Source organism: Pleurodeles waltl, chromosome 9, assembly GCF_031143425.1.
Source record: "Pleurodeles waltl isolate 20211129_DDA chromosome 9, aPleWal1.hap1.20221129, whole genome shotgun sequence".
In the NCBI taxonomy this organism is placed as follows: Eukaryota; Metazoa; Chordata; class Amphibia; order Caudata; family Salamandridae; genus Pleurodeles; species Pleurodeles waltl.
The window spans coordinates 780,561,291-780,589,276 of record NC_090448.1 but is presented as its reverse complement, the minus strand read 5'-3'; the positions used below and the strand labels follow the sequence as shown (position 1 = coordinate 780,589,276).

The 27,986-nt window shown below is 45.3% G+C and overlaps 1 protein-coding gene across 1 annotated transcript in view; it reads left to right on the top strand.

Annotated features, from left to right (window-relative positions):
- Positions 1–27,986, top strand: part of LOC138259971 (uncharacterized) — a 601,590-nt gene that overhangs the window by 215,133 nt on the left and 358,471 nt on the right. The window contains exon 6 of the mRNA XM_069207983.1: positions 4,998–5,187. Within this exon, the coding sequence (XP_069064084.1) occupies positions 4,998–5,187 (190 nt within the window). The remainder of the gene's footprint in view (positions 1–4,997; positions 5,188–27,986) is intronic.

Sequence of the window (27,986 nt, the reverse complement as noted above, 5' to 3'; positions counted from 1 at the left end):
AAAAGCAGACACCTGTGAGACAGCACACAGGTCAACAAGAAAGTGCGTTGCGTTGCTCAGCAGCTTAGGCCTGACTATCAACTGAGAAAAATCCAAACCTCAACCATCACGCAAGATCATTTTTCTAGGGGGGCAAAATTGGACACTCAATCCACCATGATGTGCCCCACTGTGGAAAGACAACAGAAACTGTTATCTCTAGCAAAATCAATACAAAGAAAATAATACATTTCTGTAGACCGGTACAAGTCCTTATTGGGGATGAAGTCCTCATGCGCACCTCTAGTTCCTCTCTGCAGACTCAAAATGCGCCCCCTGCAAGAGCAGATCAATCTACAGTGGCTCCAGGTTTCAGGAAGCTTCGAAGATCAGATACAAATTACTCCAACAATCACCAAGGCTCTGGTGTGGTGGTCTCAGAAACATCATCTTTCTATCGGTCTGTCTTTTCTTCATGGTCCAGCACCATGGGCAATCACCAAAGATGCCTCTCTAGAGGGTTGGGGAGCAGTTTTACAAGACCTACAGATAAGTGGCAAGTGGCCGCTGTAGTAGCAAACAATGCACATCAATCTGCTAGAGCTCAAAGCAGTCCGCCTAGCTTTACAGGCTTTCCTCCCAAAGATTGCTTGTTCAGAAGTGGTAATAAGAACAGACACCACCACTATGATGCATTACCTCATCAAACAGGGAGGCACAATATCTTTTCCTCTCTCCAGGAAAACTCAGGTGATTTGGAACTGGGCTGTGCAGCATAGCTCACAGCAGTGCACCTTCCAGGCGTCCAGAGCAGGATAGCAGACTTGCTCAGCTGGCTAAAATCAATAGGTCACGAACGGGAACTGGACCAGTCCACCGTCAACCACATTTTTTCTCACTGGGGAACACCCAACCTCGACCTATTCACCTGCCGATCGTACGCCAAATGTCGATACTTCGCAAGCTGGCATCACCAGAAGGGATCATGGGGAATCTGTTTTCCATAGCATGGTCAGGAATCTTTGCATACGCTTTTTCGCCAATTCCCTTGGTCCCGAGAGTCATAACAAAGATGAAGAGAGAACCATGCACACTAATATTAATAGCCCCGTACTGGCCTCCTCAACATTGGTTCAAGGAGCTTCTTCTCCTGTCAGTGAAGCCTCACATCTAACTAAGAATATCTCTGCATCTGGTAACAATGAACAACAAACAAATCTTACATCCGAATCCTCAATCAATGCGGTTATCAGCATGGCTACTGAGCACCATGAGTATGCACATCTAAACATTCCGCAGGTGTGCAGGGATATTCTGTCCAAGGCGAGAGCAACTAGCACCAACAAGACTTACTCATGTAAGTGGAAAAGGCTTTGCTTGTGGTGTCATCAGCAACAAATTGATCCTCTTTCTTTATCTCTGGAACAGATATTACCTTACTTGCTACATTTAGTGCACTCAAGGCTTGAGCATTCCTCCATAAAGGTTCATCTGGCGGTGATTGCTTCCTATAGATGCTCAGACTCTTCACCTTCGTTTTGGTCCTCTAGGTTGATTAACGATTTCTGAAAGGGCTTTTCAGGGTGTTTCCACCATTTAGGCCTCCCTCTCGCGCAACTTATGAAGCAGCCTCTACAGCCAATCCACAGAGCTTCTATGAAATTCCTTTCCTGGAAAGTTGTCCCCCGTTGTTGTCCTGACATCAACCAGGCGAGTGAGTGAGATAGATACAAGCACTTTCCATGCAGGAGCCGTTTTTACAGATTAAAAAGGATAGAATAATCTTACGCACTAATCCGCGTTTCATTCAAAAGGTCCCTTTGGATTTTCATTTCAATGAGCCCTTAGTTTTCAGGACATTTTTTTCAAAATCCTACAACTCCAGCGGAGAGAGCATTACACTCTTTAGACATTAAAAGATGTATTAAATTCTATTTAGACAGGACTAAACCATTTTGCAAAACAACTATTTGTTGATTTCAGAGCACCCAGTTGGGGCCAACAGCTCTCTTAAGAGAGCATAGCTAGATGGATCTCCTCAGCAATTCGATTTTGCCATCAGACAGCGATCAAGCCGCTGCAAACATCTGTCCGTGCGCACTAAACGCGAGCAGGCTCCTTTTCAGCAGAGCTGTTTGCAGGTGTACCGCTTCAAGACATTTGTAGAGCATCAACTTGGAAGAGCTGCCATACGTTCACTAGACATTACTGCTTGGAAACAATATCTCAAGGAGAGTTAGCGGTGGGACAAGCAGTCCTCAGAAATCTTTTCCAGTGAAGGTGAGCTACATCTTTCATCCCACCATCCTAATTTCAGGTATGCACATTGCCTGTAACAAAGACGTTTGAGATGCATGCTAAATCCTCATTACACTGTTGCCTATAATGGTGAGTATTTGTTTTCTATGTATCAGAGTTATTTTTTCTATGTATCAGATTTCTTTTTAATGTATGCTATTAATGTATGTATTGAACAAGATAGATGCGTTATACAATGTGCATCAATACTGCCTACTACTCCGATTCAAGCATGTGAATCTATGAAAGTTCCAATACTGGAGTAAGAAAATTACTTACCTGTAACTTTAGTTCTCCAGTATTGGAATCTTTCATAGGTTCACATGCGACGCGCCCGCCTCCCCGGAGAAGCTCACCTTCACCTCTCTTTTCTCTTTTACATCTTATATGCACTTGTGCTGAGAAAATCTGAGGTGCTGGAGCTTCTCTCAGGAAGTTTCTAAAGGGTAGTGTTGCCTAAATGGTGGACCCTGAAGTTTGGTCCTTTTCTTGAAATTACCCAGATAGTGTTAAACTGAGAGGCCTAAGGGCCTTTAGGTTTAAAGCTATGTTAATACTACTTGGTTAAATATACCTGGGGGCTCCCATCTCGACGACGGGGAATGATTCAAGCATGTGAATTCCAATACTGGAGAACTAAGGTTACAGGTAAGTAACTCATTTTCTTTCTGAATTTATGCGAAAAGTGGAACGGTTCTGACCACCATCTTGATGGAATCTAAGCGGAAAGCTGAAAGCATTTTCTGCTGAGGATACTGCAGTAAATGAGGAGATTAGGGAGCTTCGGAACAAGAGTCTCCCAAAATGGCCACTAGAGAGAAAAAGCCCAAATGTAACATAAATATTACGCAAATGTAACCCAAATATAGCCCAATGACAGAGTTGTGCAAAATGCTTAATTGTTTTTTTTGCAGTTTTATGTAGCACAGATTCGACCCGAAGATATTGGAGTGCCTTACATGGGCTCAGTTACATTACACAAGAACACATTCCTTTTGGGCTTTAGATATGGGAGATTAAGTGATTTGCCCAGAATCACAGGATGTCGAGCTGACGCTGAAACTCTGACCTTGTTCCCCAGTTGCATAGTGTGCGTCTCTGGCCATAACACCACATTCTCTTCCCTAGGTGCAACATATAATCAAGTGATCAATTGGATAAAACAATTGAGATAGCAAGTAGCTTAAAAGTGCTTGGTTGCTGCTATAGGAGAACTCAGAAAATATGTCCTCATTTTAGTTTTTTAGAGCACTAACCATAATTTCTATGGGAAGAAGACCCTCTCATATTTATAATTTCTAAAGGAAATGCTTTAGGTATTACAGTTTTAATTACATCAAGATAATGTCAGGCGTGCCACACGTTTATAGTAAATATAGAATTTTAGCTATCTAGTTGTTTGTTAGAATACTGTGGGGAGGCAGATATCAGGGGCACGGAGTAGGATTATTGAGGACAGGGACGAGGGTGCAGAGGCAAAAAGTTGACCACTCTGGGCATGCAGGAGGGGCAGTGGGAGCACAAGGGACCATGGAGGACAGGGGAAAGGGGGGGCAGGGGCAACAAACAAACAATGCATGACAGGCAAGACAGGCTGTGGCAATTTAACAGACCATTGGGGGCAGAAGGAAGAGTCGTTGGCAGTACAACCATACATGCCAAGAGACCCGATTCCCAATGTTTTTAACCCCAAAAGGGCTTTATTTTATCTGTTTACTGCCTAATATCTCCTCTTTTTCAATGTAAGTCAATGGGGAAAATCAATTTCCCATGTTTTTCCCCCACAATCTCCCTCTTACCAAGTTCAAAATGTTGGCAAGTATGGTACATTGGATCACTGGGGCAGGAGCAATGAAGTTGGGACATGGATCTGGATAGCAGAGCGCAGAAGAGAGAACAACTGGGGCGCCAAACTGACCTTACAGGGCAGGCATTAGGGGTTTCAGCAGCACAATACACCACAAAAGGCAAGCAGGATGGCAGGTCAACACAGTGGACCATGGAAAGCAATGGGGGAGGGATAGGACCATGCACAAGGACAACAGAGCAGAAGGGAAAGAGGCAAGGGCAGCAAGCTGACCATACAGACAGACAGAAGGGACTGTTTGAGCATAACAGACCATGAAGGACAGGAGGAAGGGGGCAGGGGCACGACAACAAACCAGACAAGGCAGGAGGGAGTGCATTGGGACCTGCACATGGAAAAATAAGGCCATGCATGGCAAGCAGGAGGTCTAGTGGCAGCACATCAGCCATGGTGGGCAAGAGAAAAGGGGTCAGTGGCATGCACAAAGGGCCAATGGACAGAAGAGCTAGTTAGGGGCTGGACACAGGAAAGAGAGATGAGTAACGGAACTTCACAACATACCACGTGGTGTAGGCAGGAGGAACAGTTTCAGCACAACAGAGCACGGAAGGTAGAAAGGAGTGGCAGTAATATGGACCATGGAGCACAGGTAGGTGGGGATAGGTACATAAAACTCGGACAGGCAGGCCATCATCTGATTATGCTAGGCAGGTGGGAGGGGCAGTGGAAGCTCAACAGAACACTCAAGAGTAAATAGGAGTGGAAGTGGCAGTTTGCTGGAGAGTAAAAAGTTCTATATTAAGGTAGAGACAATGTGAAAAACTTGTTGTTTTGATACCTTTTGTACTTCGTTGCAAATCTCTATAATGTGTGCTCCTGAAAACTACAGCTTTCACTTCTCATTATATGGCAGGTTTAAGGAACATGTGAGCAGTAACTCTCCTGTGGATATACTATCTAAAGAAGAGTATCTGTGGCTGAAATCGAAGCTTGTTCCCGAGGCAGCATCAGCGTCCGCTTCAGCAAACATGGAGTCTGGAGAGCAGGTTCATGGACACGAAGGAAGTGAGGAAGCTGCACAAGTAGCAGAGACTGACAACCAGGTACACCTGTGCGCACACTTGCTAATTATGTTTCATAGCAGAAGGACTGAGTGATCTTACTGGCAAATTATACCAATATGGTAAATGTTGCTAGTGGATGAAAATAGATGGGGCCATCTTCACATTCTTTTTTTAATGGCAAGGTGAACCCCTTCATCTAAGGAGGATAAGTTCCTTTGTATTTTGATTACTCTCATTCAATACTCTTAGGTTAGAATGCATTGTATTTATAACACTTTTAATGTCTATTTAGCGCATATAGGTATAAAAACCTTAACAATGTACGCAACCAAACAATACAGTAACCACAAGTTCTCCAGTGCATAGAATATCAATAATGTATAGTAGCCATAGAACATCTCATATCAGTATCAAAGAGTTAGTATGAATTGTTAAGGTTTGTGTCCTCCACCCCTCCCAATCTCTATCTGCATTCCTAATCTTTTCTCTGATCAGCCCTGAGTGTGGTTTAGGGCCATATGTACGAACACATTTCCCCATAGACACAGAATGGGCAAAACTGCTTGATACATCTGGCCGTTAGTTCTTTGCATCCATCCTCCTTTCAATTAATATTTGTCTTAGTATTCCACTTGAACTGTGATAAATGCATGGGTACTGTATCGGTAAATGTTTTATTTCCCTTCTCTTCTCAAGTATTTCAATAATTTTATTAGGGTGCTTTTATGTTATGAGACAACATCCCACAGAGTGAGAGTCTCCTAAACATACTTAAACACTTACGTCTCCAGCATTGGGTATTTCATACATGCGTGAGTTAATTTCCAGGTGTCAGGCTGGATATTTTATAGATAATAATATTAACAGCCGAAAGTAAACATTTGGTTTAACATTTCACTTAGTGTTGCCTAGTCAACTCTTTGTGAACTATAAAAACCAGCCAGATGAGATTTTGTACTAAGGGTAATCCTCCATATGTTTTGCACTGAAGTAGCTTTCAAGAGTCAGTTGAGACTTTAAACTAGTATACTTTCAGCTCCCTTAGATTTCTTTCATCTTTGAAAGAGTGGACATAAGGAGGTCTGTGATTTTATTTATCTCAAACAGAAGTATGTTCTGATAGAGAGTTTTGCCGACAGATTCCTAACCTTTGAATATCCCATAGGCGCCACAGTACCTCTTCATGCCGGTAAGTGGCACAGTGCTGCTCTGCACTAACGCCATTCCACTTTGGAAAAGAGGGCCCCTCACATGCGGATATGGAGCTCCCTCTCACCTCATTCAGACCCTTACCTCAATCAATTTTTTTTTTTTACTGTGTGCAAGTGACATGCCGCCCCCAAAAACAACAAGTTTTAAACCTTGTAGCCTGTAAGGACTGATGCAAACAAATGTCTGTGACCGATCCTCACCAATATTGTATGTGGTCAAGCCACAACTCTAAGGCCTGCAGTGAGTGCACGTCAGTTAATCTGGGGGAGACTCCAGAGAGCACAGAAGTAATTCCAGAGATTGGTCTTCATCTCAGTCGAAGTCCATGGGTAAGTTGAAGAAGAAACACAAGAAATCTAAGTGGGACTCTACCCCTTTCCTGCCACTCACACTCCCCAGAGAAGGTGTGGGGGCAACACCAGACCTCTTGCTCATGAGGTAGTTCGACGTCGGAGCTGTTCCCGCAACTTGTTTGGCACAACCCTGAGTTTCAAGGGCTGTCGGCCACTCCTAAGCCGGTCAGACTTCCACATGGTTATCTCCCCCGCTTCAAATCCTTGCCGATTCCCTGTGGCATACCTGCAGGCACCATGGAACTGAAAGTATCTCCACTTGGTTTCCTGCTGGTGGGTTCGAGCCTCTGAGCCCTTTATGGGGCCTCATCTGGCTCCAGTCTCAACTCCGCCTCCAGCTCCAGTCTTGACTCCACATCCGGCTCCACGGTCAACACCAGTTTTGATGCCTCAACACCAATGCCAGCTCCACTGACGCCAGAGAACGAGGCCCCAGTTGTCCTCTCTGACGTCGACTCAGTGCCGGTTTCACCTCGATCGAAGTCAAGCTTGGCTGCTGTTGAGGCTCCATTTCCTCCACTTGACCTACCTCCATTACAACACACTCCGAAGTTCCTTGTCCGACACGGATTAGGACAATGATTACAATGCCAGTGATGAGATTGGCCAACCTCATCATTAAGACAGAGTTGGCATGACAACCTGCAAGAGTCTAGGGGCCTTGATACCTCCCCTGAGTCCGGATTCATCTTTCTCTCCCAGGTCCTACCACTGAAGAGAGTGCTTCTTATGTCATGGTTATGCATAGGGTGGTCGAAGGTTTGACCTCCAACTCCACCTCTTGGAGATCAAGACAAATGTACTTAATAGAAGTTCTTCAGCTCAGACAAACATCCACTGAGCCCCTTTCACCATTTAACGAGGCCGTTAAGGGATACCTTGTTGGGGTCATGGGCCAAATCTAGCTCTGGTCCCTCAGTCAACCACCAAATAGCACCACCCCACCGATCCTACAGGCTTGTCTGAGCACCCCCCACCCTAACTAGGTAGTGCAATTGGGTGAAGTTTGGAAAGAGTTTTCTCACCTACCATCATGGCGCCTAGGACAGTAATAGCAAGCTGACTGGTGGGGTGTGATTCTCACGCACTTTGGGATTCGGTGGTTCATGTCCTCCCAGGTGTCCTGACTTTTTTCCTTTTGGTCCTTGCCCAGGCCATACAGGACAGTTGTGATGGAGCCAAGTTCATAATTCGTTGTGGCATAAACACCACATTTCACCACATTTCATCTGGTGTACCATTGGCACCAGTAACGCCATTTGAAGCTACACTTGGCTGTGGTCCACTGATTTTTCAGGTGATGTCCAGTTGTTCTTCATGGACATGCAGTTAGACCTGGTCATCTGTTTGGGGATAAGGCAGGCTCTGCTCCTGAGTGATTTAAGCACAACCGGGCCACTGGATGCTTACTGGGCTTTATCTGTTCTACCGCATGAACCACTTCAGCCCTACCACTCCTTTTGCAGCTTTGACAGAGGTACACCATACTGACAACCAAGTTAAGCCCCTTAAGGCTCCCAGAAGTTTTACGATCAAGGCCGCAGTTCCCCTCCCCCCACGTGTCAAGGTCAGCATGCCGCCCAGTCCACTGCCCCCTTCATCTCCACCTGAAAAACCCCCTTAGCGACTGACTTATGGGAGGCAGGATACCAATGTTTCTTGCAGGGTTGGCAGGCCGTGACATCAGACAGGTGGATCCTGAAGTCTAAGCCCTTTTGACCAAAGGGAGTATTCAGAGGATTCCCGCCCAGGGGTGTTATTTCTGCTACTTTGTATTGCCCAGGAAACACGGAGGCCTTGGTCAAATTTTAGACCTGCACCCTCTCAACGCCCTCCTCCTTTAGGAACAATTCAGGATGCTCACACTGGCACAGGTGTCTTGTGTACCCTTGAACATAGAGAATGGATTCTGACACTGGCCCTCCAGGACACCTTTTACTATATTCTTGTCCTACTGGCCCATCAGCGCTACCTGAGGTTTGAGGTGGAACAGGACAGGCGTAGGAGAGGGAAGCTTTTAGTTTGTTGTGATTCCTTTTGGTCTCACCAGCACCCTTTGTGTGTTCACTAAAGTGTTGGCTGTGTAGCAGCGCATCGTGAGAGATCCCGGTCTTCCTCTTCCGTGACGACTGGCTGTTGAAAGTGTGCTCGTCCCAGGCAGTAGTCAACTACCTCTTGATTATGGCGAACCTCCTGTCATCTTTGGGTTTCACTACCAATGTGCCAAAGTCACACCTGACTCCTTCTCAAACACTATCTTTCATCTGAGCAATTCTGGACATGGTGTGGTCACATGCCTTTCCCCTGGTAAAGAGTGCCCAGGACATTCAGGCTATGATCCCTATCTTTTGTCCTCAGTCCTGTTTTTCAGTGGGGATGCCTCTGAGGAGGCCTTTTGCATCCTGCTGGTCGAGCGTGCCACATGGCAAATGCCTGCTCTGTGGTAGGATCTGAAGTGGGCCCAAAATCAAAGGGACCTGTCTGACCGCATTCAGATTTCGGAGAAGACTGCAATAGATATGCAGCAGTGGTTACTGGACTGCGATTAGGGCAGCGGCAGACCCCTCTCCCGCCCCCACCCAGAGGTGACATTCTGGGTTTGGTTGGCCATGATGGAGAGGTGGAGATCAGAGTTATGTCATGGAACCAAGAGTCTAAAGCACACTGTTCCAGGTAAGACCACCAAGAAGCAGAAGCATGTTGAGCTTTAGTATAAGTAATATATGTCAGCCTCTGCACCATGTTCAGCCGCCTCCTGGCTGAAGACTGTATATTTACTGCCAAAAGCCTTGATCTTGGTACAGAAGTTGCAGATGTCACCCTTGGTGACTAAAACAGTTTCACAATTTTCCATGGTGACGATCTAGATGACTAATTGGCATCATCTGACGATGCATAGCATTGAATGGACATGTGTACATCAAATACACCGTCAGAAACATACATCAAAAGCACGCTTCATGGATTTAAAACAAGAGGAGCATTAAAGTCCCCTTGCACTGCAAGAGTAGACAATTTTTCAAGATGCTACAAAAAAAAAAAAGAGTTTTAAAAGTGCAGAAAACTTAGAGGCATGCTGTTTTGCTCCACATTCTTCCGGATGCAGAAGAAAACAGAGGGTGTTGCATTATTCTAGATCTCTTGCAGTTGAATAGGTTTTTGAGGAAGGAAAGGTTTTGACTGTATGGAGGGGCATCAATCCCTGGACTAGAATAGGACTTTCACTTTTGGAAATATGATCTGCTGTACTTGCACTTAACATGTTCCTTTCAGTGGAAAGCAGTGTCTATATATCTTTCCAGTTTGCAACAGAAGTAGATAGGGATTTCTGTCCCTTGGTCTCAGATCAGCAACTTATACTTTTACAAAATGCATCAGACTTGGGGATGCTCACCTCTGTCATCTTAGGATCCACATTTAGGCATACGTAAATGACTGATTATGTAATGTCTAGTCTCAAAAGAGAAGACAAGAAAGTTACTTCTACATCAGTCAAGTTGTGCACAGGTTGGGCCATGCTATTACTGCCAACAAATAGGCTATTGTTATATTCAAAATTGTTTTTTTTCTGCTCTGCCGTGGTAATATTTTCACCCAATATCAACACAAGGGAACAGATTGTACACATGCAGATAGAGGCAACACGCTTGCATGTCTTATAAACCCATTTCAATCTTGTATGCTTTGCAAAGATAAAGAAATAAAGGTCCCTGCAAGGATACGTGTCATCCTAAATTCTTCTGATCCCTAATGCCACTTAGGAGTGCGTCATACAGGAAGAACTTTGTGTTTAAGTACACCAGGCTGTGGCATGTTAATCAAAGTACGTCTGTTTGGGAGACAGCCACTGCACCAACATTTGTTTTTGTTTTACTATTCTTTATAAGCATTTTTTGTGTGCCGCAGTAACAAACAATGCAGATCGGTGTGAATCCGCAGCACAAACAAAAGCCAGTTGTTGCCAAAGCACGTTTTGTTACCTCCTCATGCTATCATTGGTAGTTTACAGGTGATAATGTGTTCCCACCTCACTCCTCCTCCTACCTGTCCACCCGGGACCCAATCCTTGGCTCGTGCATTCATTTATATTCCTATACAAGTTGAACCTGCTCTTGCAGGAACCACAACAAGGAGTGGGCTTTAATAGCAACACAACACTACTCTCTAGCACAGTGTGTGGGGTGCCACCTGCAAAGTCAGAAGTAGGGCCAGCTACAGTGTCATTGTCTCTGTAGGAAGCTGGGTTCTGCTTGCATTACCCCACCAGGTCCGCAGTGCCAGTGTTCCATCCCCTAAACTAAGACCCCTGGTTACTTGATCCCCAAGTGGGTAGCCTTTAGCACCTTTGTAGGTCCCTACTAAATAGTACCCCTGGTACCTGGTACCTGGTACCTGGGGCATGGGTACTTAAGAGGTCCCCAAGAGCTGCAGCACAACTCGTGCCACTCTAAGGGACACAGCCCCAACCTCATGCAGGCTGCGTGGCAAGATGCTTGCAAAAGTGAAAACACGACACGGCCCACCACCTACGTGCCATGTCCCCTAAACACTGCATGTAATATATGTGAGGTCACCCCTACAAGCAGGCCTAACATCCCTAAGGCAGGGTGCATTATTTTACGTGTGGACATTTCTGCAGAAGCAGATATGCCCCTTCTATGTCTTTGTCGATTCTTAGCTTGTTTGTCCAATCCGGTTTCCAGCAGCACTAAACCAGACCTACCGTCGAGGGACGTCAGGATCCGTAAGGCCATTCAGGAGAATGGCCCCGCCGCCCTTCTTCCCCTCTTCACTAGGTCACCCAGAGCAAGTCACTGACCAGCGCTACCCGATGCCTCAAAGCACCTCTGCACCCGAGCCTGTCAGTCCGAGGGAGTCGACGGTGCCCACAGGGTCCTGAGACCCTCTGAAGCAGTCACCATCCCTGGGTTTGCCCAGACTGGCCTTCCAATCGCTGCCTGCAGCCTTTTTCTGCAGGCCCCTCTCCAAATGCAGGTAACTCTAGCACCTGACCTGGTGCCAAAAGACACCACTGCACCCAAACCCCACAGACTGCAGAGAGGTCAACCAACGGTGTCCCCACATGCCCTGAGGACCTCAAGAGTTGCGTTCCCCCCACCCCCTGTGGGTTCCCCCGGACTGACCTTCCAGTACAAGCATGCAGTAACTTCCTGACCAGACCATTTCCCATTGAGGTGAATGGGACACCCAACGCCGTAACACACCTCTGCACCCAGACGCCCCAGAGCCTCCCCAGGTGACCCGTTGGTGTGGCCTTGAATCCTGCCCCATACTCACCTTAAGCCCTGGAGAACAGTCCCATAAGTTGCTGCAAAGTGTCTGAATGCAGTACGTTTTCCCCCAGAGGATAACATGACAGCGCCCACAAATCAACTTTTAAAAACTGTAAATATTCATAGCTCGAAAAGTACTCACCTGATTCTGATGATCTTGGTATCTAAATTTATATAAAAGTATGTGTTATTTTCATAAATTGGTGTCGGATTTCTTAATTGAGTGTGTCACACTTACTGCCTATGTATGTGCTTTACATGCTTAGCAGTACCCTCTGATATACCTATCTGCTCTCCCACACTAGTACAAAAGACAGCATTTGGGATGTCAGTTGCACCTCTGTAATACCTTTGGAGTTGGCCTGAGCTGTTTGCACAGTGTACCCCTTTTTGGTCCACTCTATAAAGAGCCAGCTTCCTTTGGGTGCCCTCAAGAGAGAACTCCTTCATGTCACCAGTCCACGTCATCTCCCACCTTTTCATCTCTCCTGACCTGATGAATATGGATTTCTTCTCCAAGGGCCCATTCCATGGTATCCTTCACCCACAGCCTGGGATCTTGGAGGGTGCTTCTTCAGTCATTCACTCTCCGTCGTTTTGCTAACAGGAGAGCCAGATGAAGGAATTTGTATTTCATTATTGAAGGAAAGTAGCCTCTTGTTGGCATGGTTACCCCCCACTTTTTGCCTGCTATCAGTATGCCTGACTGTTTTCACTGGGATCCTGCTAACCCGGCCTCGGTATTTGTGCTCTCTCCTTAAATTTGGTTGCCTAGATCTGTACACACCCCACAATTGGCATACTGGTGCCCCCATATAAGTCCCTAGTACATGGTTCCTAGATACCCAGGGCAGTGGGTCACCAGGGGTTCCCCGTGGGCTGTAGCATGTATTGTGCCACCCATGGGATCCCATGCAAAATGTGTCTTCAGGCCTGCCATTGCAGCCTCCCTGAAAAGAGGCATGCACTCTTTTCGCTACAGGTCGCTGTAAGTCACCCCTGTGGTAGGCAGGGTGAAGGTCCCGGTTTGTGAGGAGAGATGCCCCTACGAATTCCAGTTCCATTGCACTGGATTTTTTAAGTGTAAGGAAGCCATTAAACCCATATACTGGACACCGGTCACTACCTGTGTCCAACTACATAATAGTAACTCTGAACCTGGGCATGTTTGGTATTAAACAAGTCGAAATCATACCCCAATACTGTTGACAGTATTGGTTGTATGATTCCATGCACTCTGGGGGCTCCTTAGAGGTTCCCCCCCCACACCCCCAGCATTGCTCATAATAGTCTCCCAGAATTTTGCAAGCAGCCTGTGGTGCTGCCACCCTCCATACAGGTTTCTGCCCTCCTGCTGCTTGACCAGCTCAAGCAGGGGAAGGCAGAACAAAGGATTTCCTGTGGGAAAGGGAGACGACAATCCCTCCCCTAGGAAATAGGTGTGAATTGGCATGGAAGGGGTAGCCTCCCCAAGCTACTGGTATGCTTCGAAGCATACTGGTGCATAAACCGGTTTGCACCAGTCCAGAGACCCCCCAGACCCTCCTCTGTCATGAAACTGGACAAAGGAAACGGGTGTGACCACTCCTCTTAACAACACCACCCCTGAGGTGCTGCCCAGCGCTCCTTCAGGTGGCCGCTTGGTTCTGCCATCTTGAATCCAAGATGTGCAGAGGCCCCTGGGAGCGTCTGACTGGCCAGGTCACTTATGTGATGTCACAGCCCCCTCCTGATGGGTGGTCACCCTGCTAGGTGACCAGTCCCCCTTCTTGGGGATTTTAGTGTCTCCCTCTTGGGTGGGTCCTCAGATTCGAAATGCAAGATTCCAGAAGGACTCCTCTGCATCGTTTACTTCATCTTTTGGCCACTGGAACCGCAACTGGATTCTACAGGAATCAACAATCTGCTACTCCAGCGATGACTCTGCTTTGCAGCATTGTTTCTCCGGCTCCTCCCAGAAACTGCAACATTTCCCCAGCTGTGCATCCTCTGAGGTCGACGAGACTCCAGCCTGTACCAAAAAGTAAGAAGGAATCTCCCTTGGAGTGGAGGAGTCACTCCAGTGCATCTTCAGCCACCAACTGCAACCGGCTGTGTGGATCTGCTCTCCTCTGGAACTGCGTGGATCCTGCATCACAGGTGGTGGTCTGGAGTGGTCCTCTTGGTCATCTGCCAGCTGTCCAATGTAGGAGACGGTAAGCCCTTGCCTCTCCGTGAGCACTGCAACTCTTGCAGCTACCACGGCTTGTTTGCTTCTCTTCCAAGGGAGCTTCAGGCTTCTTGTAGCCCCGGCCCCCGGCACTTCTTCCTGCCAAGCACAGTCCCCTCTCTGCTGCTCCGGCGACGTGGCACTCCTCTTTAGGTGTGCTGAGTGGGCCGCACTGCGACTGCTGTGCCTGCTTCCCGTGGGTTGCCTGTGGGGACTGCCTTCTCTTCTTGTGTCTTTCCCGACTGCTGAGGGTCACCCCGAACCCCCTTCCTTGGGTCAAGTCCCTCGGGCCTTTCTGGTCCTCTTCAGCCTTGCAGCCAGTCTTCTTCTTTTGCATTTGCCAAGGCTTGCGGGTGGTTCTCCAGCACCACTGACCAACTGCAACCCAACTGATGACATGGGGCACCATCTGCATCACTTCAGGAACTCCTCTCCATCTCCTGTGCTGCACAGCTGGTCTTCTTTGTACCCTGTCGGCCTGGACCTGCATCCATAGAAGAGTGGGTCGTGACTTCTGCCAAGACCGGAGACTCTATCACGAACTGGACTTGCCCCCTTCCTTAACTTGCTCTCTTGCCAGAATCCACCTTTGGTATCTTGCAGTCTTGTTGCAGTCTTGCACAATCCTTTTTCTAAGCCCTTCTGTTGGGTTTGTGGAAAACCAGGTACTTACCTCTGCTCTCCTGGTCGATGAGGATCACTCTGTTACTCACCTCTTGGGGTTCCTAGTTCCTCCAGCTCCCCTCTAACGACTCCACATCCTTGGGTGGGGGACTGTATCTCACATTACACTTTTTATAGAATATGGTTTGGCCCTCATTAATTCCTATAACTTTTGCCAATGCTTATTGCCTTTTTATGCTATTTACTGATTGCTGAGGTGCATATAATAGTGGGTTTACACCAGTTGGGGGACTACCTGTTAGAATTCTATTATTTGTGTGACCCTAATAAAGTACCTTTATTTTTGTAACACTGTGTGGTTCTTTCATGTGTTTTAAGGCTGTGTGACTATGGTGGTATTGCACAAGCTTTGCATGTCTTTTAGGTAAGTCTTGGCTGCTCATCGACCGCTACGTCTAGAGAGCCCTGGCTTCCTAGGCACTTCCTACCCTTCGCGAATCGGGGATATCTGGACCTTGTCTAAGGTGATAACATCATAGGTGCTCACCACACTCCAAGCCAGCTTCCTACAATTATTGTCTGTTTAGGGCTTGTGATTTTTTTTATTTTTCCCCAACAGGCAAGTCTGTAGTGAGAGAGGCACTGTAATCCCCAGTACAGAGCTCAGGTGCTCTGTGACTGCTATCCAGTATTCCAAGACTCTTAGGAATACCCAGTCTATATGAATGAAGGAGACTGTGTCTCTGCCACCCGTAGGACACTCTCCACATTGAGTTGGATAGATTTTACTTAGCATAATGGGTGCCCGGTAGGATTGGTATAAGAAGCTGAAGTGGATCAACTTGACACGTGCATTTTCTTACTAGTGGTCAGGGAATTGCCATAGCAATCTCAAGGTGCTCTTTTAGGGGGTAGTGTGGTTGAGCAGCCTTAGGCTTATCAGAGATAAGTGGTAGACGTTCATCATAGACACAGTCAATAAATGTGACACATGACTCAATTAAAGAGATACACACCAATTTACAAAAATAACAAGTATCTATATGTTCGATGGCATGTGTAGCTGCAGATACACATGCTATGCACATCCCGCCATCTGGTGTTGGGCTCGGAGTGTTACAAGTTGTTTTTCTTCGAAGAAGTCTTTTCGAGTCACGAGACCGAGGGACTCCTCCCATTTCGGCTCCATTGCGCATGGGCGTCGACTCCATCTTAGATTGTTTTTTTTCCGCCATCGGGTTCGGATGTGTTCCTTTTCGCTCCGTGTTTCGGGTCGGAAAGTTAGTTAGAATCTCGGAAAAATCATCGGTATTGTTTGCGTTCGGTATCGGGTTAGTTACAACAGATCGACACAGACTTTTGAAGACCTCCGGTGGCCATTTGGGGTTTTTTCGATCCCCCGTCGGGGCCTTGTTGGCCCGGCCATGTGTCTCTTCAAGGCTGATGGAACGGACCCCATTCCGCTTCTGCCCAAAATGCCATAACAAGTATCCATATACAGATCAGCATCTGGTCTGTAACTTGTGTTTGTCGCCGGAGCACAAGGAAGAAACTTGTGAAGCCTGTCGAGCGTTTCGGTCCAGGAAGACACTAAGAGACCGAAGAGCAAGGAGACTGCAAATGGCGTCGGAGCCGACAGGACAAGAGCATTTCGAGGAGGAGGAAGAAACATTCTCCATCCAGGAATCGGACTCGGATGAGATCGATCCCGAAGAAACGCCGAAAACCGTGAGTAAGACGTCGAAACACAAAACTCACGAAATAAACACTAAAGCCCAGGGGACGCCACCGCCAACAGGCCATGGCTTAACCCGAAAAATAGGTGACCGATCATCTGCACCGAAAAAGGGCACGCTGGGGGCGAAGTCATCCGACTCCGGTCGAGATACCGCCACACAGCAATCTCGGGCTCGAGATAGTGGCTCCGAGCAGGTTCGGCACCGAGATAGCAGCACCGAAATGGGTCTGCACCGAGAGACCACGACGCCGAAAGTAAAGAAGGTTTCGTCGGAACCGAAAAAAGCAGCCGGAAAGGTTTCGATACCGAAACATCCGGCCTCTGAACCGAAAACAAGTTCCTACACTGAGGAACAAGGACTGTCCACACAAATGAAGACACATAGATTTGGACAGGAATTGGAAACAATAGAGCCAGACCATACACAAAGAAGGCTCCATATCCAAAAAGAAACAGGGAAGATCAGTACTCTCCCTCCGATTAAGATGAAACGCCTTTCAGGAAAAAGACAAGCAGCCACAGGCAAAGGTGGCTAAACAAGTAACCCCGCCACCATCTCCACAATGCTCTCCGCAACCATCACCGGTAGCCACTCCACCAATGATGCAATCCCCAACTCATACAGGAATGAGTCAAGATGACCCTGACGCATGGGACCTTTATGACGCACCAGTGTCAGATAATAGTCCTGAATGTTATCCAGCTAGACCGTCGCCACCAGAGGATAGTACAGCCTACGCACAGGTGGTGTCGAGAGCAGCAGCATTTCATAATGTCAGCCTGCATGCTGAGCCCATTGAAGACGACTTTCTTTTTAACACACTGTCGTCCACACATAGCCACTATCAAAGTCTTCCTATGCTACCCGGAATGCTAAAACACTCCAAACAAGTGTTTGAAGAGCCTGTAAAAGGAAGGGCCATTACTCCAAGAGTGGAGAAAAAATATAAACTGCCACCAACAGACCCCGTGTACATCACACAACAGCTAACACCGGACTCAGTTGTAGTAGGGGCAGCGCGCAAAAGAGCGAACTCACATACTTCAGGAGATGCACCACCTCCAGATAAAGAAAGTAGAAAATTCGACGCAGCAGGCAAAAGGGTGGCGGCACAGGCAGCAAACCAGTGGCGTATTGCCAATTCACAGGCTTTGTTGGCCAGATACGATAGGGCCCATTGGGACGAAATGCAGCACTTTATAGAACATTTGCCCAAGGAGTTCCAAAAGAGAGCGCAGCAGGTAGTAGAAGAAGGACAGAGTATCTCCAACAATCAGATACGGTCAGCAATGGATGCTGCAGACACAGCTGCTAGAACTGTCAACACAGCAGTAACAATAAGGAGACGTGCATGGCTGCGTACATCAGGATTTAAACCAGAAATACAGCAAGCTGTGCTGAATATGCCATTCAACGGACAGCAGTTGTTTGGGCCGGAGGTGGACACTGCGATCGAAAAACGTAAAAAAGACACTGACACGGCCAAAGCCAGGGGCGCACTCTACTCTCAACAGGGCAGAGGCACATTTCGAAAAACACAGTTTAGAGGGGGGTTTCGAGGACAAAGCACAGAACCCACAACCTCACAAACAAGACCCACTTACCAGAGCCAGTATCAGCGGGGAAGTTTTCGGGGACAATTTAGAGGGGGACAATTCCAAAAGAATAGAGGAAAGTTCCAAAGTCCCAAAACAAGCAGTGACTTCCAAGTCACACATCCCCAACACATAACATCTGTTGGGGGGAGACTAACCAAATTTTACAAACATTGGGAGGAAATAACAACAGACACTTGGGTCCTAGCAATTATCCAGCATGGTTATTGCATAGAATTTCTCAAATTCCCTCCAAACGTCCCACTGAAAACACGCAATATGTCAAAACAACATATAGATCTCCTAGGACTAGAGGTTCAGGCATTGCTACTAAAAAAAGCAATAGAATTAGTACCAAAACACCAGAAAGGAACAGGAGTTTACTCTCTGTACTTTCTCATACCCAAAAAAGACTGAGACCTATATTAGATCTCCGAACATTAAATACCTACATCAAATCAGATCACTTTCACATGGTGACATTACAAGACGTAATCCCACTACTCAAACAACAAGACTACATGACAACACTAGACCTAAAGGATGCATATTTCCATATACCGATACATCCTTCACACAGAAAGTACTTAAGGTTTGTATTCCAAGGGATACATTACCAATTCAAGGTGTTGCCATTCGGAATAACAACTGCGCCAAGAGTTTTTACAAAGTGCCTGGCAGTCGTAGCTGCACATATCAGAAGGCAGCAAATACATGTGTTCCCGTACCTAGACGATTGGTTAATCAAAACCAACATGCTAGAAAAGTGTTCACAACACACAAAGTATGTCATAGAAACCCTCCACAAACTAGGTTTCTCAATCAACTACACAAAGTCACACCTTATACCGTGTCAAACACAGCAATACTTAGGGGCGACAATCAACACAGCAAAAGGGATTGCCACTCCAAGTCCACAAAGGGTTCAGGCATTTCACAATGTAATACAGGCCATGTATCCAAAACAAAAAATACAAGTCAAAATGGTGATGAAACTCCTAGGCATGATGTCCTCATGCATAGCCATTGTCCCAAATGCAAGGTTGCACATGCGGCCCTTACAACAGTGCCTAGCATCACAGTGGTCACAGGCACAGGGTCAACTTCTAGATCTGGTGTTGGTAGACCGCCAAACATACACCTCGCTTCAATGGTGGAACAGTATAAATTTAAACAAAGGGCGGCCTTTCCAAGACCCAGTGCCACAATATGTAATAACGACAGATGCCTCCATGATAGGGTGGGGAGCACACCTCAATCAATACAGCATACAAGGACAATGGGACACTCACCAAAAACAGTTTCACATAAATCACTTAGAACTATTGGCAGTATTTCTAGCGCTGAAAGCATTTCAACCCATAATAAGCCACAAACACATTCTTGTCAAAAAAGACAACATGACAACGATGTATTACCTAAACAAACAGGGAGGGACACACTCAACACAGTTGTGTCTCCTGGCACAAAGAATATGGCATTGGGCGATTCACAACCACATTCGCCTAATAGCACAATTTATTCCAGGAATTCTGAATCAGTTAGCAGACAATCTCTCTCGGGATCACCAACAGATCCACGAATGGGAGATTCACCCCCAAATACTGAATACTTACTTCCAGAGTTGGGGAACACCACAAATAGATCTATTTGCAACAAAGGAAAACGCAAAATGCCAAAACTTCGCATCCAGGTACCCACAAGATCAGTCTCAGGGCAATGCGTTATGGATGAGTTGGTCAGGGATATTTGCTTACGCTTTTCCCCCTCTCCCACTCCTTCCATATCTAGTAAACAAGTTGAGTCAAAACAAACTCAAACTCATACTGATAGCGCCAACATGGGCAAGACAACCTTGGTACACAACACTACTAGACCTTTCAGTAGTGCCTCATGTCAAACTACCAAACATACCAGATCTATTAACTCAACACAAACAACAGATCAGACACCCAAATCCAGCATCGCTGAATCTAGCAATCTGGCTCCTGAAGTCCTAGAGTTCGGACACTTAGACCTTACACATGAATGTATGGAGGTCATAAAACAAGCTAGGAAACCTACCACTAGACATTGCTATGCAAATAAGTGGAAAAGATTTGTTTATTACTGCCATAATAATCAAATTCAACCCTTACACACATCTGCCAAAGACATCGTAGGATAGTTACTACATTTGCAAAAGTCAAAGCTAGCTTTTTCTTCCATTAAGATACATCTTACAGCAATTTCAGCTTACCTGCAAATTACGCACTCAACTTCTCTATTTAGGATACCAGTCAGAAAAGCATTTATGGAAGGTCTAAAGAGAATTATACCACCAAGAACACCACCAGTTCCTTCATGGAACCTCAACATTGTCTTAACACGACTCATGGGTTCACCTTTTGAGCCCATGCACTCTTGTGAAATGCAATACTTGACATGGACAGTTGCATTTTTAATTGCCATCACATCTTTAAAAAGAGTAAGTGAGATTCAAGCATTTACCATACAAGAACCATTTATTCAAATACACAAGCATAATGTAGTTCTACGGACAAATCCTAAATTTTTACCAAAAGTCATATCACCGTTCTACTTAAATCAAACAGTAGAATTACCAGTGTTCTTCCCACAGCCACACTCTGTAGCTGAAAGAGCACTACATACATTAGACATCAAAAGAGCGTTAATGTACTACATTGACAGAACAAAACTAATTCGAAAAACAAAAGAATTATTTATTGCTTTCCAAAAACCTCATACAGGAAATCCAATTTCTAAACAAGGCATTGCTAGATGGATAGTTAAGTGCATTCAAACCTGTTATCTTAAAGCAAAAAGAGAACTGCCTATTACACCAAAGGCACACTCAACTAGAAAGAAAGGTGCTACCATGGCCTTTCTAGGAAATATTCCAATGACTGAAATATGTAAGGCAGCTACGTGGTCTACGCCTCATACATTTACCAAATACTACTGTGTAGATGTGCTAACAACACAGCAAGCCACAGTAGGCCAAGCAGTACTACGAACATTGTTTCAAACAACTTCAACTCCTACAGGCTGAACCACTGCTTTTGGGGAGATAACTGCTTACTAGTCTATGCACAGCATGTGTATCTGCAGCTACACATGCCATCGAACGGAAAATGTCACTTACCCAGTGTATATCTGTTTGTGGCATTAGTCGCTGCAGATTCACATGCGCCCACCCGCCTCCCCGGGAGCCTGTAGCCGTTTAGAAGTTGATCTTGAACATCTGTATATTTGTAAATATATTACTTTAAACTACAATATGTACATTACTCCATTGCATGGGCACTATTACTAGCATACACAACTCCTACCTCACCCTCTGTGGGGGAAAACAATCTAAGATGGAGTCGACGCCCATGCGCAATGGAGCCGAAATGGGAGGTGTCCCTCGGTCTCATGACTCGAAAAGACTTCTTCGAAGAAAAACAACTTGTAACACTCTGAGCCCAACACCAGATGTGCACAGCATGTGAATCTGCAGCGACTAATGCCACGAACAGATGTACACTGGGTAAGTGACATTTTCCTTATATTTCAGTACCAGGATCAATGCGATTATGTTTTGCAGTAGACATTATCACAGGTTTGTAAAGTTGACAATGCAGTTTTTTTGAAGCAGTAATGTTAACCTATGGAGGAAAAACATATACGGCGAACTGGGACTCATTAAAGATCTCTAATAATTTATCAGTGACTTAAGAGTAAAGGAGTGGTAGAACTCCATTGTGAATCCGTCCTTGCCTGATGTTACCCCTGGGCATATGTCTCATAGTCTCCTTCAGCTCCTCCTGAGTGATTCCAGGTTCAAGGTCTGTCATGGCAGCCTCCGGGACACGCAGCCGCCTGATACTAGAGAGAAAGGCATGCACTGCCTCCGATACTTCAACCTATTGAGCCCCATCCGCCCTCTATAGATGCAATCGGAAATCTTCACTTATTGCCCACTGCGTCACCGCAGGTGTATTATACTGTCCACAGGAAAATTTCCTAGTCCCTGCATATTATACATGATAATTCTTCATCCTTCTCTTGTGTGTAACACTGGATACACTGGGGTTGTGTAGGAAGATAGACCCCTCCCACCGGCTGCAACACGCCACAAATGTGTTTAAAAAAAAATAAACTCCAAACTCTAAAGTATATATATATATATGTATGTATGTATATATATATATATATATATATATGTATGTATATATATATATATATATGTATGTATATATGTATGTATATATATATATATATATGTATGTATATATGTATGTATGTATATATATATATATATGTATGTATGTATATGTATGTATGTATGTATATATATATATATATATATATATATATATATATATATATATATATACACACATACATACATACATATGTATGTTTGATGGCATGTGTAGCTGCAGATACACATGCTTTGCATTATTCCGCCATCTAGTGTTGGGCTCTGAGTGTTACAAGTTGTTTTTCTTCGAAGAAGTCTTTTTGGAGTCACAGGATCAAGTGACTACTCCTCTCGGACATACTGCGCATGGGCATCGACTCCGTAATTAGATTGTTTTCTTTCCGCTGTTGGGTTTGGACGTGTTTCCTCTCGCTCCAAAATTTTTACTTGGAAATGTTAGAAAACTCCTTTATTCATCGGTATTGTTTCGATCACGTTTCCACATAGCATCGAACTGATAGTACAGTTGGAAACTAAATTTTGCCCTTCTGGGCGCGTGCGGCCGACTCTGGCCTGTTCGGGCCTACCGCGACAAAGCCTAAGGGATTGGACTCCATTTCGATTTTGTCCCCGATGCCATGCTAAATTTCCCTACACAGACCAACACCTCGTATGTAAACTGTGTCTTTCTCCCGATCACAAAGAAGATTGCAAGCCTGTCGATCGTTTCGATCCAAGAAGACCCTACCTGAAAGGAGAGCCAGAAGGTTGAAAATGGCGTTGAAAAGTACAGAACATCTTGACACCAACAGAACAGGCGCAGACGGCGGTTTCCATGAGGGACACCAACTCCGAAGAAAAATCGGAAGAAGATAGGCCTATCGCTGCTGGTCAGCACATGAGTGCGTCTGCCCCGATGCCCACTTATAAAAAAAATCCTCAAATGCCTTGGGTACACCACTGCCAGAGAGCCATGGTTCGACCCGAAAAAAGACTCTTGTCGACCGCCCTTCGGGTTCGGTGTCGAAAAAGGCCACTCCGCCGTTGGTATCGGAGTCTAGTAGATCCATCAAGAGTTCTACTTCAGACTCGAGCAAGCGTCCTCACTCCTCGGAGTCAAAGCCTCAACGCTCTGCTTCGGAGCCTAAACAGCCGACTGTATTTTCGGGCCTGAAAAAACTACCATCTTCGGAGCCGAAAAAATCTTCTTATTCAGAAGTGCAAGGACTTTCGAGCCATCTTAAACAGAGCTCAGAATCATTCGATGAACAGTCTTGTAAACCTTCTGATCATGTTTCTGAGGACACTGAGATCCAACCTATCCTTGAGATTATGGATGAAAGACATTCAAGGATTCACATCCATGAAGAGACTGGAAGAATAAATACTGCCCCTCCTCTACAAACAAAGAGAAAGTTGGCCTTTCAAGAACAATTAGACACTGCTCCACCACCACCAAAAATGTGTAAACAGAAGGAGAAGCCATTACTTAACCATACTTCTCCCCCTGATTCACCACAACTTTCTTTTTAGTCACCACCCACTAGCCCACCCACCTTTGCCTTCACCAACTCATTCACTATATTCACATGGTGATATGGTTGATCCTTGGGATCTCTACGATCCAGATCCTATCCCTGACAATGACCCGGACTTATACCCTTTTAAGCCTTCTCCACCAGAGGACACTACTGCATATACGCAGGTTATTTCCAGGGCAGCAGCGTACCATGGGTGCTTATGCACACTGAACCACTATCCTCCACGCACTCAAAATATCAATGCCTTCCAATGCTACCTGGCATGATTAAACATGCAGATCAAATATTCAGTGAGCCAGTCGGAACCTGGGTAATAACACCACGCATTGATAAAAAAATATAAACCTGCTCCTACCGACCTTGATTATATCACCCACCAAGTTCCTCCAGACTCCATGGTAGTAAGTGCGGCTAGAAAGAGGGCTAATAGCCAGTCGCAGGGGATGCTCCTCCCCCGACAAGGAGGGTAGAAAATTTGATGCTGCTGGCAAGAGGGTAGCACACAGGTAGCCAACCAAAGGCAAATTGCAAACTTGCAAGCTTTGCTAGCAAAGTACGATAGAGCCCACTGGGGTGAGTTGCAGGAAAACTCCTACAACACCTCCCAAAGGAACACCAAAAAAGGTCACAAAAGATTGTGGAAGAGTGTCAGGCCATAGGCAACAATCAAATACCGTCTGCCCTTGATGCTGCAGATACAACAGCTAGAAGTGTCAATTCTGCCATCACTATATGTAGACATGCATGGCTACGTTCCTCTGGTTTCAAACCAGAAATACAGCAAGCAGTGCTGAATATGCCTTTTAATGAAAAGCACCTGTTTGGCCCTGAAGTCGACACAGCCATAGAAAAAATGACCCAGACACTGCCAAAGCAATGGGAGCCTTATACACAACACCCTATAGAGGCTCCTTTCGCAGATGACAATTCAGAGGAGGATTCAAGCCACAATCCACAGAGGCTTCTACCTCACAGGCAAAACAAGGGCAACAGCAATAGCAGTACCAGAGAGGGGGATTTAGAGGGTCTTTTAGAGGCCAATACTTTAGAACTAGAGGCAAGTTCCAGACTTCAAAACAAGCCACTACCCCATCTAAACTGTGACTTATTTACCATCCCCCAACCCCACACATCTCCTGTAGGGACAGACTTCAGCAATTCCACTCCCAGTGGCAAAATATCACCACAGATCAATGGGTATTGTCAATTATCTGCAATGACTGTTGCCTAGATTTGATTCCTACCCCCCAAACATTCCTGCACGTTATCACAAACTGTCCCCAGAACACAATATTATGTTACAACAAGAAGTACAATCGCTACTACTAAAACAGCCAATAGAATTGGTCCCACATTCTCAACAAGGAACAGAGTATACTCACTATACTTCCTCATTCCCAAAAAAGGATGGCACTCTCAGGCCCAGCCTAGATCTCAGATCACTAAATCTATATATCCTGTCAGAATACTTTCACATGGTAACTCTGCAGGATGTCATTCCACTACTACAAAAACAAGAGTACATGACTGCATTAGACCTCAAAGATGTGTATTTCCATATACCCATCCGTCCAGATCACAGAAAGTACCTAAGGTTTGTGATAGCAGGAAACCAATATTAATTCAAAGTTCTACCATTCGGAATAACAGCTCCAAGGGTATTCACAAAATGTCTAGCTGTAGTAGCGGCCTACCTAACAACACATACATGTCTTTCAATATCTAGACGATTGGCTAATAAAATCAAGCAATTTTATACAATGTTAAAAACACACTCAATACACAATAAAGACCCTACATACGCTAGGTTTCACTCTCAGCTACCAAAAATCCCATCTTCAACCAGCACGGGTGCAGCCTTACCTAGGTGCTATTCTCAATATACAAAAAGCCTTAGCCCAGTGGTTCCCAACCTTTTGATTCACATGGACCCCCATTTTAACATTAATGGAACCCAGGGACCCCCACTGAATCATCACTGGAATCCGTGGACCCCCGCCTGAGTCATTACTAGAAGCTGGAGACCTAATTTGTCAATATTTGTTCATATTTTTTAATTTTCTAAGCTTTTGCGGACCCCCTGAGAAGGCTTCGCGGACCCCCAGGGGTCCCCGGACCACAGGTTGGGAACCACTGCCTTAGCCTATCCAAATATACAAAGGATACAAGCTTTTCAAAATCTCATACCACAAATGCAGCCAAATCAACAATACACTGTAAGATTTATCATGAAACTATTAGGAACAATGGCATCTTGCGTAGCAATAGTACTGCATGCAAGACTAAACATGAGGACACTACAACAGTTCCTCTCACCGTAATGGTCTCAAGCACAGGGTCAGTTGCAAGATCTAGTGCTGTTAGACTGCCAAACGCACAAGTCCCTTCAGTGGTAGAATCTCAGCAATTTAATGAAGGTGCGGTCATTTCAAGACCCTGTGCCTCAGACCACAATAACAACAGATGCATCAATGACAGGTTGGGGAGCTCATCTCAACAACCCTACCATTGAAGGGGAATGGGATTCAAAACAACTAAATTATCACATAAACCATTTAGAATTATTAGCTGTGTTTCTTGCCCTAAAAGCGTTTCAGCCGCTTCTCAAACACAAGACTGTCTTGATTAAAACAGACAATATGACAACTATTTATTACCTAAAGAAACAAGGCAGGACACATTCATCTCAACTGTCCCTTCTAGCCTAAACAATATGGAAATGGGCAATTCACAATCAAATTCACCTACTAGCAGAATACATTCCCAGGAATACACAATCAGCTAGTGGATCTCCTAAGCAGAACACAACAAAAGATACACGAATGAGAAATTCACTCTCAAGTACTTCAGCAGTTCTTTCAAAAGTGGGGGACACCAGAAATAGACCTATTCGCAACAAGCGAAAACGCAAAATGACAAAACTTTGCATCCAGACACCCACCCCCTTTGTCCATGGACAATCAACTTACAATGCTTATGCTTTCCCCACTCTCTCATTAATTCTAGTTCTGATCAACAAACTGCATCTGACTTCTCTCACCATGATACTCATAGCCCCCACGTGAGCATGACAGCATTGGTACACAACACTCCTAGACCTGTCAGTAGTACCTCACTACAAACTTCCAAACAGACCGGATTTGTTAACACAAAACAAAGGACAAATCAGACACCCAAATCCCAGTACTCTCAACTTCACGATTTGGCTCCTGAAGTCATAGAATTTGGATACTTACAACTTCCATTAGAATGCATGGAAGTACTCGAACAATGCTATGCTAACGAGTGGACAATATTTGTTAATTACTGTCAGTCTAAAAATACTGACCCACTTACAGCATCAATACAGGATATTGTATGCTACCTTCTTCATTTGTAGGGATCAAATTTAGTTTTACTTACTATTTCTGTACAACATTTATATTACTGTATTCTATCACTCCTTCCTACTCCCTTTTGCGGGAAAACAATCTAACAACGGAATCTATACCCATGCGCAGTATGACCGAGAGGAGTCACTCGATCCTGTGACTCCTAAAAGACTTCTTCGAAGAAAAACAACTTGTAACACTCCTAGCCCAACACTAGATGGCTGAATAACGCATAGCATGTGAATCTGCAGCACTACATGCCACGAACAGATGTACACTGGGTAAGTGACATTTTCCATATATATATATATATGTGTGTGTGTGTGTGTGTGTGTGTGTGTGTATTTATATATATATATATAATCTTCAACAGATGGAACGATAACCATCTGACTGCTGCACCAATCACGTTAATTGGATCCCGACCATTTGGACAAAGTCGTATTCAACAAGCTGTGTTCAATTCATCGAATTTATTACTTATAAAGGTTTCACAGAGTCCTGAAGAGAAATGTCAACGCGTTTCGGCAGAACGCCTTCTACTGGACAAATCCGGCCAACAAGCCGGCACCATATATATACAAGTTAAACTCCATCATTTATTTTCATGGCATTCTAGTGTGATCTACTACAGCGGCCATCTTAACACCTTAAAACATGAATTGCTTTCGATAGTTTGGACATCAATACAATACCAGAGAGAGAGATACA